Raw genomic sequence first — 18079 nt, 5'->3', positions numbered from 1 at the left:
TGGCTAGGGGCTTGGGGTTAGGGGTTAGGGTTACATTTAGGAGTTAGGTTAAAGGGTTATTAAGGTTAGGGTTATGGGACGGGTCAAGTTTAGGGTTATGGGAAGCGTTAGCTAACATGCTAAGTAGTTTAGTTGCAAAGTAGCAAGTAGTTGAAAAGTTGCTAATTAGCTAAAGTTGTCCATGATGAGACTTGAACTCCCAACCTTTGGGTTGCTAGACATTCTGATTCTACGCCTACCCATCCACCCCGAACAACCACCCTCCTTTCGATTTTGCTTTAAGTAACCATCTATCTTATGAACCATACCAAACATAATCCTGTTAAATGGAGTGTCTCGGATTTACATACCGAATAATACGAAATGCTCTGAGACCAGGTTGTGTAACTAGTAGGCGTACATCTGCAACTACGTAACAAACTATCCAAACACAAGAAAGAACCGGTGAAGCTGCGTACTATTTACTGTTTATTCGGAAAGTATTCAGACCCCTTTCCCCTTTTTCCACATTTTGTTACATTACAGCCTTATTCTAAAATGGATTATAAATATATGTTTTTTCCCTCATCAATCTACACACAATAAGCCATAATGACAAAGTGAAAACATATATATTTTTTAAATATATTTTTGCACATTTATTTAAAAAGCAAAAAAAAAAACAGAAATACCTTATTTACATAAGTATTCAAGCCTTTATTTGTCCCGTTCTTCTCTGCAGATCCTCTCAAGCTCTGTCAGGTTGGATGGGGAGCGTTGCTGCACAGCTATTTACAGGTTCAGTATTATGTTGTTACATTCGTGTTTAATATATGGCAATATTATATATGATTGTATTATGATAATATAAGCGGACAATAGGCTATGATTGCCTGTATGGGACATAAAGTATACACGTCAGGTAGTAAATATTTTACATTAAAAAAAAATGTCTGCAGGTATCAATATTAATTTTGGATGTTTTAGGTTATATTGGAACGATTGCTGTGACTGGATCAATGAATACTTTTTCAACAAAGCCAAATCCACAAACTAAGGTTAGTTAGTCTTCTCGATTTGAAATAACGATACCCATGGGGCGGCAGGGTAGCCTAGTGGTTAGAGCGTTGGACTAGTAACCGGAAGGTTGCAAGTTCAAACCCCCGAGCTGACAAGGTACAAATCTGTCGTTCTGCCCCTGAACAGGCAGTTAACCCACTGTTCCTAGGCCGTCATCGAAAATAAGAATTTGTTCTTAACTGACTTGCCTGGTTAAATAAAGGTAAAAAATAAAAAAAAAATAGGCCTAATTAGACATATTTTAGTTATTTTCCAGATATCCTCCATATTGCCAGTATATGAATCTATGGTGATTAAAGAATTGCAAAGAAACAGTGACACGTCCAATCATTGATATTAGGCTTACAATGTAGGCCTAAACATATGGAATGTTACGGAATACACGTTTAAGTACTTCGGGAAAGTCAAGGGTTAAGCAGTGTGCACTGCTGGGAGGGCTTTCCTGCGCTCGTGCAATGGAGGAGTCGTGATGACGCTCACTAATGCAATTTTCTGAATTAGCATGAAGGACGCAACTGGCAAAGGATCCACTTGGGGCCAAGTTGGTGATGCGTCACAGCCCTTGGTGAAATTGAGAGAGAGGGGAAAAAAAATAAACAAAAAAAAAACATCGACAGACCTGCGAGTCAATGCGTAAGTACCAATGGCAACGAAGCCATTCCTGATCTCAGAACGGAACACAAACGTGCTACAGGTGATACCGTAGGAGATATGAGCATTGGAATCGGACATATAGGGTCCCAAGTTTCATAAACAACTTCTAAAAACGTTTCCATAGAAACTTGACATGGAGTATTAGAGGTTGAAGTCTTTACACCGTGTAGAGAAGAGCACAAAATATTTCACCACTTCACTACTCCGGACCATGAAACAGCGCCTAATGTGAGCGCAAGGGGGGTGAAACAAGACCAACCACCGATGAAGCCCGCAGCATCGCGCGCTGTCAGAAAATCACACGGAGGAAAGTTCCAAGCCTGCTACCCCTTTGTCTTTCGCACCGCGTAAGTGAACCAAGAAACAGCTACGTAAATGTTCAAGGATAGTATTATCTGTAGTGCTGAGATTTCTGTATAAGAGAGCAGAGACGAGAGAGGAGAAGAAAACAACACTGCCGTTTTGTATTGACAACAACAATAGCAGATCATCATGGATACCGGGGGGTCCTCCGGGCTGGCCAAATCAGCCGCTGTAAAACTGTCCGAGATGGGAGAAAAAACCAAACAGTTTGGCAACAAAATGAAAGCCCCCGACCACCAAAGACGGATTATTTTAGTCATTGTCTGCGTGGCTCTCCTTCTAGACAATATGCTCTATATGGTTATAGTCCCGATTATTCCCGACTACCTTGCTGATTTAGAGCTTGAGCAAGCAGAACACGTCCACCTAGTTATACATCAGAATTATTCAATCAACACCACAATGAGCTCAGCCCAAGCTAAAAACAACAGGGACAATTTAGATGTTCAAATAGGAGTACTGTTTGCATCGAAGGCTATCCTGCAGCTTTTAGTGAACCCGTTGTCAGGAACTTTCATAGATCGTGTTGGATACGATATCCCCCTCCTAATCGGACTAACCGTGATGTTCTTCTCTACGTGTATATTTGCTTTTGCTGAGAACTACGCGACGCTGTTTTTCGCCCGTAGTTTACAAGGTCTGGGCTCAGCTTTCGCGGACACCTCAGGAATTGCCATGATAGCAGATAAATACACCGAAGAATCGGAGAGAACTAAAGCCCTCGGTATCGCCCTGGCGTTCATCTCTTTTGGGAGCCTGGTAGCGCCACCCTTTGGGGGTATCCTGTACGAGTTTGCAGGTAAAAGAGTACCGTTTATCGTTCTCGCCGTGGTTTGCCTTATAGACGGGATTCTGCTCTTGACAGTGATCAAGCCGTTCTCGAACAGGACTAGAGACAATATGCCGGTGGGCACCCCCATCTACAAACTAATGGTTGACCCCTACATAGCTGTCGTGGCAGGTGCCCTGACAGTGTGTAATATCCCGCTGGCCTTTCTGGAGCCCACCATAGCCAACTGGATGGAGAGCACCATGCATTCAACTAAGTGGGAAATGGGATTATGTTGGCTGCCTGCTTTCTTCCCACATGTTCTGGGTGTCTACATGACCGTCAAACTGGCTGCTAAGTACCCCAACCTGCAGTGGTTCTATGGAGCCTTAGGTATGGTCATTATCGGGGCCAGCTCGTGCACCATCCCAGCATGCAAAACATTCGGCCAGTTAATCGCCCCGTTGTGCGGCATATGTTTCGGCATCGCTCTCGTGGACACCGCCCTGTTGCCAACTCTTGCCTTTCTGGTCGACGTGCGTCACGTGTCCGTGTACGGCAGCGTCTACGCTTTAGCTGACATCTCCTATTCTGTCGCCTATGCCATGGGTCCTATCGTGGCGGGAAATATAGTGCACAACTATGGGTTTGTCCAACTCAACCTGGGCATGGGCCTCGTCAACGTCCTGTACGCTCCGGCCCTTCTGTTCCTCCGCAACGTGTGCCAAATGAAACCGTCCTACTCCGAGAGAGATAACCTGTTGGTGGACGATGATGAACCCGAGGGTCTGTGTGATACCATGAAAATGGAGGAGCGGAGAGGCAAGAAGAAGGGCTATAGTTCAGCAGGGGACTGCATGCCCGTGTTGGTGGATGAGAATGGAGGGTTTGACCCGTTTAGAGCACAAACACTCGCCTCTGTAGATGAATTCTCTGGTCCAGAGTACAGTTAGAATATTCAGACTACATCTAGAATACTGTAGCAATACTTAGAACGTCCCCGAATCCATTACCGAGAGTTCGAGAATTTGTACACATTCCGTTCGGATTTAAGTACCTGCCAAAAGAGTGGGGTAGACAGTCACTTCACTCTGTAATGTAGGGCTACTGGTGTACAATATACACATACCAAATCACCTAATCATGATGGTTTCCAAAGGGGATTTTATTTAGACTGTAATGTCATGGTCTTTGAACACGTGTTCTATGCATGTAATATGTTTCTTCTGGCCGTCTAATCTGAAAGGTCTAATACAATTCACTGTGTGCGCATAACTACTGCAGAGTATTGTAAAAAGGTAAATAGATAAATGTATGTAAAATGTTATATTGATATGATAAATACACGACCAACTATCAACGCATCACAAAAAAAAATAACTCGTTTTTAGGTTTGTCAAACCTATGATTGCATTTATAATTTCGTTGACATGTTGACAATCATTTTCTTTGACTTTTTTGTTCATTGGGGTTTTTCTTTTCCATATCTACTTTCGAAACGTAATTGTGACATCTGTATTTTTTCATTTAAGTTATGTTTTCCTGTAAATGTAGTGTATTATATTGGAATGCGTTTTGTACATATGTGAATATTTACATAGTAAATTATTAAATTGTATGTGTGCCTATGCATAGTTGAGCGTGTGCGTGATGTATGCGTGTATCGTCAAAGCATAAGTATCCGTAATAGCTCAATAACAACCTCCTATATCCTGAGTAGACATATTAACATATGTTAATTTATCGACTATAGTTCTAATAAATTGTATTTAAATATAAACGTGTTTTGTGTGTGTCATAATTATTTATAGTGAGATGATTAAACCATATTTTAATCAAACGAAGGTCATAATATTACCAAATAAACAAGTTGATATGAATCCTTATGTAAACTTGCAATCCCCATGTTGAATAGAAGAGATCCACAGGGCACAGAAGTCAGTTCAACGTCTACTTTTGATTTACATTTGGTTGAGTTGTCAAATAATGTGAATTCGACGTGAAATCAAAAGCAAAGTTCACCGTGTCGTTGGATTGAAGGTTAAAAAGTTGAGTAAAAAAAAAAGAGACGAAATTCCTTTACATTCAAGAGCTTTTTCAAATCCAGTCAGTTTTCCAAGATGATTCAACGTCATCACGTTGAATGTTCTTGTTGAAATTACATGGAAACAACGTTGATTCAAACAGTTTTTGCCCCATTTGGGACGTTGAAGATAATACACAATATTTTTATCCCGACGGATCCTGAGGTAATTTAATTAACAATTTAGTTAGTTAACAATTTAGTCCTCTCTGCTACAAACATTATTGGCACAATATGGCACAATATCTGTGAGTAATTTGGACTTTCGAGTAAACGCTTTGCAGTCAGAGATGTGTGAGAAAATGACAGTTACAGGGGTGGATTGTTATTCAACCCATACTGTAAAGATAATCAACGAACAGTTTTGAAGTACGGGTGTTGAATATAATACTTCAACCAACTAATCGTTTCACTGTGGATTTGTATTGATTACATAATTTTGTTCAGTGCAATTACGCACGAGAGCCAGAGAGCGAGAGTGCGTGTGTTGTGGGTGTGTGAGTGAGTGAGAGGGGAGAAAGAGCGAGCAGCGAGAGTATGCGAATCACATTCTTATTATTTAGGAATGATGTAGCTCATATATCGTAATGTAAATGTATACTTGGTTGTGCGTAAAGACATAGTGCAACAAGCTGGCTCTCAGCACTGTCCATTGTTCTGAAAGTTGACATTGTTGCTCTGTGAAAACGCTTCGCAGCTGACGCCTACATGGAGAACGGTTCTAACAATATTGTTCACTCAACAACCAAGTATAGGTAGTCAAGTTATTCTTTGATTTTCAGCTCTCAAACTCGGAAAGCCACCTTATTTCCTAGATCCGACACACTCGATAAAGTTCTACCGGCTACCCTGCTAGTAAGAACTACTATTTCAAGATAATTTTCCTACTTTGTCAGAGGTGGTCAGGGGGGATGCAAGGCAAGCTGTCAAATAATATGTTCCACAAATAGATTTCGATGGGAGGAGTTTGCTGCCTGCGGGGGTCAGTACCCACTGGGCACAAACTGGTTGAATAAACGTTGTTTCCACGTCATTTCAATGAAATCACGTTGAACCAACGTGGAATAGACGTTGAATTGACGTCTGTGCCCAGTGGGTAGAGACAAACCCCACCTAGAGCATCTTTACTAAGCAAGTGTTCTCTAAAAGTCAAAGCCTTGCAATGGGTCTGAAGTAGGCGTGGATATCTTGGAGACTGAGACAGAGAGGTGAAAGAACATTCCTTCGCGTCAAAGGAGTTCTATGAACACCGATCCGGAACACTGTCATCTAGTTGCAAACATTTTTGACCTCTTCAGGAGAAAAGGATTGCTCAGGTAAGCGGAAATCGTTTTCCTTATCCTCATTATTCACAAATATGGCTAGTTCAGCAAGTTAACTGATGCATGAAGTGCTTTATTTGGATGACTTGGATGGCTCGTCGATTAATACTTGTGGAAAGATTGTGTTGGTGGCTATGTAGCCTGTGTTTATACAATAATGTATTATATTTAACAGAGATTCATATTGGCACTAAGGATTTTCGTTTTTAAATCTCACTGATAATTACAACTTCACAGTTACAGTTCTAAGATATAGTCTAATCAATTTCACCGTGATCCCCCTTTTTTCTTCCCTTTGAACGATTTGGATGTACTGGGTTCGTTCAAGAGGTTGAACTTCAACCAACTCTTGAGGGTTTTCAAATTACTTTCACCCGACTGATCCAGACCGGGCAACAGCATGCCTATCGCGGAGAGAGAGCCGCCGAAAGGCCGCAGGGAAAGCTATGTAAGAAACGTTTTTTGTTACATTCGATTTGGTTTCATACTGAGTGTAATGAAAGATAGTCCTTGGTATTTTACCATCAAGTTATTCCTTAATATCCTTTATCTCTGCCGGTATATTACAATGTAGGCTTTATCTGCTTATAAGGTCAGAGACAAATATGTTATTCAGGTGGGTGGCAAAAGCAATAGCTTAATCGATATTCGTTTATTGATTTAGAATCCAGCATGTAGAATCACGTTACTTTGCTTCACTTCATTATTTTCATACCGTCGCTGTTTTGTAACATGGTTATTTGTGACTGACAACATACCATTGCTGAAAGGCTATTTTAGGGAATTCGTTTGGTATAGTAATTGTATAGTCTACACAATTATGTATTTATTGTTACAAATTTGGCTTGCTCTTTTTTTTTTTTGTCAAAAAATAAATACATTTAAGTGAGAAGTGATTTTCATAAGTGGATTACAGAACTAACGCACTGACTTTATCATTGGAAAAAAAGTATGGAGAAACAACCTTGTCAACCACTGCTAGTGTAATAGATACAGGCGCTGTCCGTGGTGCTGAAAAGAGGATGGTTTTGAAACGCGAATATTTCTACCGTGTCCTCGTGCTGACCGCTAGGGGCAAAAACTAGAGAATTGACAGGCTGGAAGTACTTCACTTGTATTATCCCAAACGGAAACTATCAAAAAAAGTGATGCAGAATAAAATTAGACTATGTCACACTACCTACCAAAAGGAAAGAGTTGTAAACCGTGATAGGCCTACAATGCACTCAAATTACTTTTCAAATTCTAAACCTATTACACGTAAAGGCTAATTTATCCAGGCTATTTTGTAGGAAGATACCAACTAAATCACCAAAGAAGATGCAGTCCCCGTGCATAATTGTAGCAACAGAGATACACATTCTGCGAATTGTGAGAAATCCCGTGGTGAAGTAATCCGGAAAGTCAAAAGGTTCTCAACAATTCACCTTTCCGTTGCCCGAGCAGTTTAGCCTATGCTACCAGAAAGTACCTAGCAACATTGGTTTAGGTTATGATGAATATGAACGAAGCACGTGCCCGCGGAGTGAAACTTCAGTTGCCGACTGGGGATCAATTAAGTAAGCCTATATTCAATTGAATTCAGAACGATACGATTCTAATGTATCTCCCCGAGAGTGGCCATTTTCTTCGAGCAAATTCCGAGTTATAACATTACCAACCTATGCGTTCAATCATACCTGATTCACATTTGATGTAGGTAACCCACTCTCACAAGTTACATTGACCACAATGACAGACGGATTCCAAAATATCGGACCCAACGAACAAATAATTAATCAACACACTAACTCCGTAAACATTTAATTAGCATTTTATTCAATATAAAATAACCTTAGCTGTTTCGATCAAAGGCATAATTTTCGTTTCCCACAGGACGCTGTAAAATTCATTCTCGACGTGGCTTCAAGCGGTTTGAATGAATAATTTACTCAGGTTCTAAGAATGCAGGCTTTAAAGATAAACGTCAGGAAGCAAATAAGAGCTGTAATGCTCAGACTAATGAATAAATGCCTACAGACAGAACAACCGCTTCCTGACACTGATGAACACATGTTGTCCTTTTGGGTGCAGCCTCAATGAGTCCAATGTTTATCCCAATCATTACAATAACTGCCTGCCCTTTGGGGTATAGGCTTGGTTAATGTACAGTAACACACATTTTGTGACACTTACTGATGTAAAAAGGGCTTTATGAATAAATTGGATATATTGATTAATTGCTTGATAGATGAGAGAGAAGAGAGGAGAGAGAGAGAGAGAGAGAGAGAGAGTGATTGATTGATCTCCACAACACTAGGTCCTGCCCAAGGTGCCTGTCCCACCCCTGAAGCAGACCCTGGACATGTACCTGACCAGTATTAAACACCTGGTGAAGGAGGAACAGTACCAGAATACTAAATCCATTGTGGAGAAGTTTGGAGAACCAGGCGGCACTGGAGAGCTGCTGCAGGAGAAGCTACTGGAGAAGAGCATCAACACACACAACTGGGTAAACTCCCTCCCTCGCTCAGACAAACAGGCATCCCAAATGGCATCATATTGCCTAGATAGTGCACTACATTTAACCAGAGTCCATAGGGGTGTGGTCAGAGCTAGTGTGCACTAAAGGGAATGAGGTGGTGTTTGGGAGGCAGACAAGACCCTCTAGCAACTCTAAGCATTCAAATCCATGGGTATTCTGTTAGCAGTATGGGAGTAATGAGCGATCTATTGTCTCTCCATGCTAGGTTTGTACTGTATTGAAAACAGAAGCCAGATCTGGTGTGGGGTGGGAATATTCAGATCTAGTGTGGAGTGGGATGCACTTTACCCTCCCAGATGTGTAAAGCACGCAAAGGCAGTCTACCATCGATCTAGTGTATACTTCAACTGTTACGTGGAGTGAAAAAGGGGAAACCAATTGCAGACTCAGACAAGGAGACTGGGATGAAGTAAATAAGGTATTTATTGAAACAAAAGGGGGAGATGGAGTGCAGGTCAAGGGAAGCTTGGGCGGGTTACTGGAAACCAGGTGCGGAGGCTGGAGTGAGAGGGGTTGAGACAGGGTAAGCAGGTCCGGAGGGGAATCCAAGGAAGTAGTAGAGTGGGGAAACCAGGACAGAGTAACAGGATGACGAGACGTGGGACTGGAGACAGGGACCAGAGTCAGAGCGGGCAGAACTGTAGCGGAGAGGAAAACAGAGTCAGACAAGGGAAAACAGAGTCAGACAAGGGAAAACAGAGTCAGACAAGGGAAAACAGAGTCAGGAAAGGGAAAACAGAGTCAGACAAGGGAAAACAGAGTCAGACAAGGGAAAACAGGCACGACAGGACAACAGGATCTGAATAGTAACTAATGGCTGGAAATGTCGACTGACTGAGCAGAGATTACAATCTGGCAGTGTGGAAGTAGCAGGACTGAGTATTTGTAGAGGTCTTGATTATGGAACAGGTTGCAGCTGGTGGGGATCTACTCTGACTCCAGCACACCTGTCTCCACTCACACAATCACACAGAGAGAGAGAGGGGGAGAGGGAGAGAGTACTGGGGGAGTGGCGGCAGGTCAAGGAGACGCATGGTGAGCAGCAGAGTGCATTGCAGGAGCATATGTGACCCCCCCCCCCTCCCCACGGGCGCCACTTAGAACCAGGCTTATTTGGGTGTGAGGTATAGAAATCCCGTAAGAGGGAGGGGTCCAGAATGTGATGGCAGGGCACCCAGCAGCGTCCCTTAGGCCTGTATCCCTCTCAGTCCACCAGGTACTGCCATCCACGACCCCGATGGTGCACGTCCAGAAGCCGCCGGACGGTATAGGCAGGATGGTCATAGATGAGCCGAGGGGGTGGAGGAGCTGTGCAGGAGGAGACAGGGGACTGGAGCAGACAGGTTTAGTCAGGGATACATGAAAGGTAGGATGGATCCTGAGAGAGGCTGGGAGTTTCAGGCTCACCGCAGAGGGGTTAATGACACGGTCAATTTCAAAGGGACCAATGAATCGGGGGGAAAGTTTCTTCAATGCCACCTTCAATGGCCGGTCCTTCGATGAGAGCCATACTCTTTGACCTGGGGTTTAGACTGGAGCGGAGGCCCGGCTACGGTTGGCTTGGTACTGGGTCCTGTCGGAGGCAAGAAGGGCAGCCTGGGCCTATCTCCAGGTACGGTGACAATGGCGCAGATGGTCCTGGACAGAGGGAACTGCAATCTCAACCTCTTGAGCAGGGAACAAGGGAAGTTGGTAACCCAGAGCACACTCAAAGGGTGACATACCCGATGAGGAGTTGGTGAGGGTGTTGTGAGCATATTCAACCCAGGGTAGCTGAGCTCTCCAGGGGGAAGGGTTAGCAGAAGTCATGCAGCGTAGGGCAGTCTCCATCTCTTGGTTGGCCTGTTCGGTCTGGCCATTGGTCTGGGGGTGATATCCAGAAGAAAGCCTGACATTGATACCAAGAGCTCAACAGAAGGATCTCCATACCTGGGATGTAAACTGGGGTACCCTGTCGGAAACAATGTCAGTGGGGATACCATGCAAACAAAACACATGGGATACTAACAGGTCCGCAGTGTCCTTGGAGGACGGGAGCTCGGAGAGGGGAATGAAGTAAGACATTTTGAAAAATCTGTCAATAATGGTGAGGATTACGGAGCTACCATTAGATGGGGGAAGGCCAGTGAAAAAGTCCAGAGCTATGTGTGACCAGGGGCGACTGGGTATGGGAAGAGGGCGGAGCAGACCGGAAGTGGGTTTAGTGGAGGTTTTGTTCCGGGCACAAACCGAACAGGCCGAGACAAACTCCAGGACCTCTCTCTCTCCATGTTGGGCCACCAAAAGCACTGATGCAAAAAAAGGTAAGGGTGACAGGTGAGGTGGGTAGAATGGCCCCACTAAAGAACAGAGCATTACACAATCTGGAACAAACAGAGCATTACAAGGACCATTAGCCGGCTGATTCTGCTGAGCCTAGTGGATACGGGACTCAATCTCCCACGTGACGGCGGCAACCTTGCAGGTGGATGGCACAATGGCTTCTGGCTTGGTAGCCGTGTTGTCGGTGGTGAACTGACGAGAGAGGGCATCAGGCATTGGTATTCTTCGAATCGAGGTGATAAGTGAGTGTGAAATTTAATCTACCTAAGAACAAGGCCCACCTGACTTGCCGGGATTTCAGACGTTTGGCGGTCTGGATGTAGGACAGGTTGTTATGGTCAGTCCACACGATGAAGGGAGTTACAAAGCCCTCCAGCCAGTGACGCCATTCCTCCAGAGACATCTTATCGACAGGAGTTCCCGGTTTCCGATGTCAAAATTCCCCTGCTGGTGAGAGCTTACGGGAAAAGAATGCACATGGGTGGATCTTCTGATCAGTGGGGAACGTTGAGACAGAACAGCACCTATCCCAGTGTCAGAGGAGTCCACCTCCATGATGAACTGGAGTCCTGGGTCTGGCTGAGTGAGGACCGAAGCGGAGGTGAAGCGATGCTTGAGTTCCAGGATTGCTGTCTCAGGAGTCCAGTGGAACGGAGTGGAGGTGGTGGTGAGAGGTGCTGCCAGACGGCTGTAGTTGTGGGTTGAAACGTCTGTAAAATGTGCAAACCCCAGGAAACGCTGTAGCTGGTTCAGGTTGGAGGGCGCAGGCCACCCTGTGACATTGGTGGGGTCCATACATAACTGTCCCTGTGCAGTAATATAACCCCAGGAAAACGCTGTAGCTGGTTCAGGTTGGAGGGCGCAGGCCACTCTGTGACATTGGTGGGGTCCATATATAACTGTCCCTGTGCAGTAATATAACCCCAGGAAAACGCAGTAGCTGGTTCAGGTTGGAGGGCGCAGGCCACTCTGTGACATTGGTGGGGTCCATACATAACTGTCCCTGTGCAGTAATATAACCCCAGGAAAACGCTGTAGCTGGTTCAGGTTGGAGGGCGCAGGCCACTCTGTGACCGTGGTGTGGTCCATACGTAACTGTCCCTGTGCAGTAATGAACCCCAGGAAAACGCTGTAGCTGGTTCAGGTTGGAGGGCGCAGGCCACTCTGTGACTGCCATGACCTTGGTGGGGTCCATACGTAACTGTCCCTGTGCAGTAATATTACCCAGGAAACGCTGTAGCTGGTTCAGGCTGGAGGGCGCAGGCCACTCTGTGACTGCCATGACCTTGGTGGGGTCCATACGTAACTGTCCCTGTGCAGTAATATAACCCAGGAAAACGCTGTAGCTGTTTCAGGTTGGAGGGCGCAGGCCACTCTGTGACCGTGGTGAGGTCCATACATAACTGTCCCTGTGCAGTAATATAACCCAGGAAACGCTGTAGCTGGTTCAAGTTGGAGGGCGCAGGCCACTCTGTGACTGCCATGACCTTGGTGGGGTCCATACGTAACTGTCCCTGTGCAGTAATATAACCCAGGAAAGACTGTAGCTGGTTCAGGTTGGAGGGCGCAGGCCACTCTGTGACTGCCATGACCTTGGTGGGGTCCATACGTAACTGTCCCTGTGCAGTAATATAACCCAGGAAAACGCTGTAGCTGGTTCAGGTTGCATGGCGCAGGCCACTCTGTGACTGCCATGACCTTGGTGGGGTCCATACGTAACTGACCCTGTGCAGTAATATAACCCAGGAAAGACTGTAGCTGGTTCAGGTTGGAGGGCGCAGGCCACTCTCTGACTGCCATGACCTTGGTGGGGTCCATACGTAACTGTCCCTGTGCAGTAATATAACCCAGGAAAGACTGTAGCTGGTTCAGGTTGGAGGGCGCAGGCCACTCTGTGACTGCCATGACCTTGGTGGGGTCCATACGTAACTGTCCCTGTGCAGTAATATAATCCCAGGAAACGCTGTAGCTGGTTCAGGTTGGAGGGCGCAGGCCACTCTGTGACTGCCATGACCTTGGTGGGGTCCATACGTAACTGACCCTGTGCAGTAATATAAATGAGGAAAGACTGTAGCTGGTTCAGGTTGGAGGGCGCAGGCCACTCTGTGACTGCCATGACCTTGGTGGGGTCCATACGTAACTGTCCCTGTGCAGTAATATAATCCCAGGAAACGCTGTAGCTGGTTCAGGTTGGAGTGCGCAGGCCACTCTGTGACTGCCATGACCTTGGTGGGGTCCATATGTAACTGTCCCTGTGCAGTAATATAACCCAGGAAAGACTGTAGCTGGTTCAGGTTGGAGGGCGCAGGCCACTCTGTGACATTGGTGGGGTCCATACATAACTGTCCCTGTGCAGTAATATAACCCAGGAAAGACTCTAGCAGCATGGAACTCATATTTTTCAGCTTTAACTTGTTGAGTGTAGGGGGCAGTATTTTAATGTTTGGATGAAAAACGTACCCAAATGAAACTGCCTATTTCTCAGGCCCAGAATCTAGAATATGCATATAATTGTCAGATTAGGATAGAAAACACTCTAAAGTTTCCTAAACTGTCAAAATATTCCCTGTGAGTATAACAGAACTGATATTGCAAGCGAAAACTTGAGGAAAATCCAACCAGGTTGTGCTGTTTTTCCTGAAAGCTCTCTGTTCCATTGCACACCTTCTCTCCATTTAAAGGGATATCAACCAGATTCCTTTTCCCATGGCTTCCACATGGTGTGAACAGTCTTTAGACATAGTTTTATTCTGAGAAATGAGCGAGAAAGATCCCATCGAGTCAGTGGATGGCTGGGTGCCAGCAGCGTTTTGCATGCGCCAACAGAGTGGAGCAGACATTTTCTCTCTCTCTCCTATTGAAGAAGCTACAGTCCGGTTTAAATATTATCGATCATTTATTGTAAAAACAACCTGAGGATTGATTATAAAAACGTTTGACATGTTTCTACGAACTTTACGGATACTATTTGGAATTTTTGTCTGCCTGGTTGTGACCGCTCGAGACTGTGGATTTCTGAACATAACGCGCCAACCGAATGGATGTATTTTGGATATAAAAATAATCTTTATGGAACAAAAGGAACATTTATTGTGTAATTGGGAGTCTCGTGAGTGCAAACATCCGTAGATCATCAAAGGTAAATGATTCATTTTATTGCTTTTCTGACTTTCGGGACCAATCTACTTTGCTGCTAGCTGTTTGTAATGTTTTATCTGCTGAGAGAGATGTCCTTACATAAACGCTTGGTATGCTTTAGCCGAAAAGCTTTTTTGAAATCTGACAACAACAAGCTAAGCTGTGGTTTGCTATATTGCACTTTTGATTGAATGAAAAAATACAATATTTTTAGTAATTTAATTTGAATTTGACGCTTTGCAATTCAGCGGATGTTGACAAAAATGATTCCCGCTAATGGGATGGGTGCGTCAAGAAGTTTAACAAAAAGCTTTTTCTCCAACAGCCGTTGAAGAACTTGGCGAAGGTGTTGCTGGTGAGCCTCAGGGTCCTTGGAAAAAAATCATGTTGTCATCTAAATAGACAAAAAAACGAAACGTTCAATCACAACCCTCAGCACATCATCGACAAGGTTATAGGAAAACAGCAAGGGCGTTAGTAAGACCAAAACGCATGACTAAATACTCAGTGACCCAGTTGTGTGTTGAATGCAGTCTTCCATTTGTCCCCCTCGCTTATGCGGACAAGGTGGTAGGCATTCCGGATGTCAAGTTTGGTAAACACCGTGGCACCATGGAGGGGGGCAAAAGCAGAGCTGATGGGTGGCAAGGGGTACTTGTTCTTAACACGGAAGTCTATGCACGTCCTCAGGGACCCATCCTTCTTCTTCACAAAGAAAAACCCAGCACCCACCGAGGAGGAAGATGGCTTGATAAGTCCTGCAGCCAGAGAGGTTAAACAACCGACTACTAGGGAGAGGAGCTCCAGGCTGGAGGTCAAGGGCGCAGTTGTATGGCCGATGCTTGCTGAACACAGGAGCTAGGTCATGATACTCGGTAGGAACTGATGACAGGTCCTGAGGTTCTGGAATGAACTGGGGCACAGACAAGGCAGGGGGAAGGGCAGAATATAAACAATTATAGTGACAAAATGAACTCCAAGTGGTTACCTTTCTGGCGGTCCAGTCAATCTGTGGGTTGAGTAGCTTTAACCATGGACGGCCAAGAACCATGGGAGAGTAAGGACAGTCGATTATGTGGAAACTGATCTTTCATGGTGATTTCCAGAGAGACGCAGGATGACAAGGACGGTTCTCTCCCAGACACGGGTGAGGAGCTGTCCATTGAGAGCGTTGGCATCGAGGGGTGAATCGAGTGGGTCCAGGCCCAACTGGGTAACAAAACCTTGGTCCAGGAAGCTCTCGTTGGCTCCTGAAATGATGAGAGCAGACAGGAAAAGCCTGGCTCTGCCACACAAGGTTGCCTTCAAACAGGGGTCGGGGGAAGATGGGCAGGCGATTTGTCTTAACTGTATATCTCCCACTACTGCCGAGCCCCCTCTTTTGCTGGACGCAGGGTTGGGTTCAGGATCTGGATGAGCCAGAGGATGGGATGCAGTCGGAGAAGGAGGACAAGGCACTGAAGCAGATGTTATGGGATATGCAACCCTACCTACCCTCTCCCTCTGACGCTCACGTAGACGGTTGTCGATGCGGATAGCGAGTTCATCAAGTCCGTCAGGCTCATCCGTGGACAACAACTCGTCCATGAGGGTCTCAGCGTTCCGGAATGCTCCCTGAAGGGCCTCCTCATTCCAGGTGCTTTCCGCGGCGAGGGTGCGGAACTCACTCGCCATCTCAGCAACACTATGGGGGCCTTGACGGAGGGACAGGAGTCTTTTAGCAGCATCCTTACCGCAGACCGATTGGTCTAATACTTTTTTCACCTCTTTTTTCACCTCTCCCACACCACCGTGTCCAAGGAAAGCTCTGCTCCACAGACACAGCCAATCAGAAAGGAAGTCTTGGCCCGTTCGCTAGCATAAGAGTAGGGCTGTTGCTAAAATACTAGTGAACGTAATACCAAAAAGTCTCTGCAAGCTCCGAGGTTGCCATCGTAACGCTCGGGAGTCAGAACAGACGGCTCTCGGAGCAGAGGACAAGGACTGGTTATGAGCTCTGGGCAAAGGGTCGGCCCTCTAGGTCAGACAGGCTCTGTGAAAACTCCTTGATGTGCTCCAGAAGGGTCTTCGGGGCTTGGTCATGTTGCTCGAGCAGGGCACTTTGGCCGGCGAGGAATTGGAGGAGAGTAGCAGAGTCTGCTGGGTTCCTCTCTTTGGCCAGATTGTACTGTTACGGGGAGTGGAACAGGGGAACCCAAGAGCAGACTCAGACAAGGAGACTGGGATGAAGTAACCAAGGTAGGTATTGAAAAACAGGGGAGAGATGTGCAGGTCAGGGGAAGCTTGGGTGGGTTACTGGAAACCAGGTGCGGAGGCTGAGGCTGGAGCGAGAGGGGTTGGGACAGGGTAAGCAGGTCCGGAGGGGAATCCAAGGGAGTAGTAGAGTGGGGAATCCAGGACAGAGTAGCAGGATGATGAGATGTGGGACTGGAGACCGGGACCAGAGTCAGAGCGGGCAGAACTGTAGCGGAGAGGAAAACAGGAACAACAGGATCTGAATAGTAACTAGCTAGAAACATAGACTGGCTGAGCAGAGATTACGATCTGGCAGTGTGGAAGTAGCAGGGCTGAGTATTTGTAGAGGTCTTGATTATGGAACAGGTTGCAGCTGGTGGGGATCTACTCTGACTCCAGCACACCTGTCTCCGCCCACACAATCACACAGAGAGAGAGAGGGGGAGAGGGAGAGAGTACTGGGGGAGTGGCGGCAGGTCAAGGAGACGCATGATGAGCAGTAGAGCGCATTGCAGGAGCATATGTGACATCAACGTAACTTAAGGGTGATACATTGTAGACCACAAGTAGAAGTGAACATTAAAGTTGTGACACAGTGGGTGGCGCAGTGGTTAAGGGCGCTGTACTGCAGCGCCAGCTGTGCCACCAGAGACTCTGGGTTCGCGCCCTGGCTCTGTCGCAACCAGCCGCGACCGTGAGGTCCGTGGGGCGATGCACAATTGGCCCAGCGTTGTCCGGGTCAGGGAGGGCTTGGCCGGTAGGCATATCCTTGACTCATCGCGCACCAGCACGCTGACCAAGGTTGCCAGGTGCACAGTGTTTCCTCCGACACATTGGTGCGGCTGGCTTCCGGGTTGGATGCACTTTGTGTTAAGAAGCAGTGCGGCTTGGTTGGGTTGTGTATCGGAGGACGCATGACATTCAGCCTTCGTCTCTCCCGAGCCCGTACGGGAGTTGTAGCGATGAGACAAGATAGTAGCTACTATCAATTGGATACCAACAAATTGGGTAGAAAAAGGGGTAAAAATAAAATAAAAAAGTTGTGACACATCAGGATAACAGAACAGTGTGTCGGTAACAGAAAGCTAAACAATCTCCTATTATAACCAATCGGAGACCTGTCCATACAGACTGTCCTTTTAAAACCCATTGGAGACCTGTCCTTTTAAAACCCATTGGAGACCTGTCCATACAGACTGTCCTTTTATAGCCCATCGGAGTCCTGTCCATACAGACTGTCCTTTTAAAACCCATTGGAGACCTGTCCATACTGACTGTCCTTTTATAACCCATTGGAGACCTGCCCATACTGACTGTCCTTTTATAACCCATTGGAGACCTGTCCATACAGACTGTCCTTTTATAGCCCATCGGAGTCCTGTCCATACACACTGTCCTTTTAAAACCCATTGGAGACCTGCCCATACTGACTGTCCTTTTATAACCCATTGGAGACCTGTCCATACAGACTGTCCTTTTAAAACCCATTGGAGACCTGCCCATACAGACTGTCCTTTTAAAACCCATTGGAGACCTGTCCTTTTAAAACCCATTGGAGACCTGTCCATACTGACTGTCCTTTTATAACCCATTGGAGACCTGCCCATACT

General features: G+C 45.9%; 2 protein-coding genes across 2 annotated transcripts in view; both read left to right on the top strand.

Annotated features, from left to right (window-relative positions):
* Nucleotides 1–2079: 2079 nt before the first annotated feature.
* LOC139375731 (probable vesicular acetylcholine transporter-B) lies at nt 2080–4190 on the top strand. The gene has a single exon (XM_071117546.1). The coding sequence runs from the start codon at nt 2206–2208 to the stop codon at nt 3796–3798; it is 1593 nt and encodes a 530-aa protein (XP_070973647.1). The 5' UTR covers nt 2080–2205; the 3' UTR covers nt 3799–4190.
* Nucleotides 4191–6155: 1965 nt separating this feature from the next.
* Nucleotides 6156–18079, top strand: part of LOC139375730 (choline O-acetyltransferase-like) — a 28217-nt gene continuing 16293 nt past the window's right edge. The window contains exons 1-3 of the mRNA XM_071117544.1: nt 6156–6244; nt 6579–6698; nt 8550–8741. Of these exons, the coding sequence (XP_070973645.1) occupies nt 6651–6698; nt 8550–8741 (240 nt within the window). The 5' untranslated portion in view covers nt 6156–6244; nt 6579–6650. The remainder of the gene's footprint in view (nt 6245–6578; nt 6699–8549; nt 8742–18079) is intronic.

Source organism: Oncorhynchus clarkii, chromosome 20 (assembly GCF_045791955.1).
Source record: "Oncorhynchus clarkii lewisi isolate Uvic-CL-2024 chromosome 20, UVic_Ocla_1.0, whole genome shotgun sequence".
Lineage (NCBI taxonomy): Eukaryota > Metazoa > Chordata > Actinopteri > Salmoniformes > Salmonidae > Oncorhynchus > Oncorhynchus clarkii.
The sequence above is the reverse complement of the archived record's forward strand: the minus strand, read 5'-3'. Positions and strand labels throughout refer to the sequence as shown.

Bases quoted from the DNA above. Each gene is read 5' to 3' on its own strand.
- LOC139375731 (XM_071117546.1), top strand. From the start codon at position 2,206: ATGGATACCGGGGGGTCCTCCGGGCTGGCCAAATCAGCCGCTGTAAAA.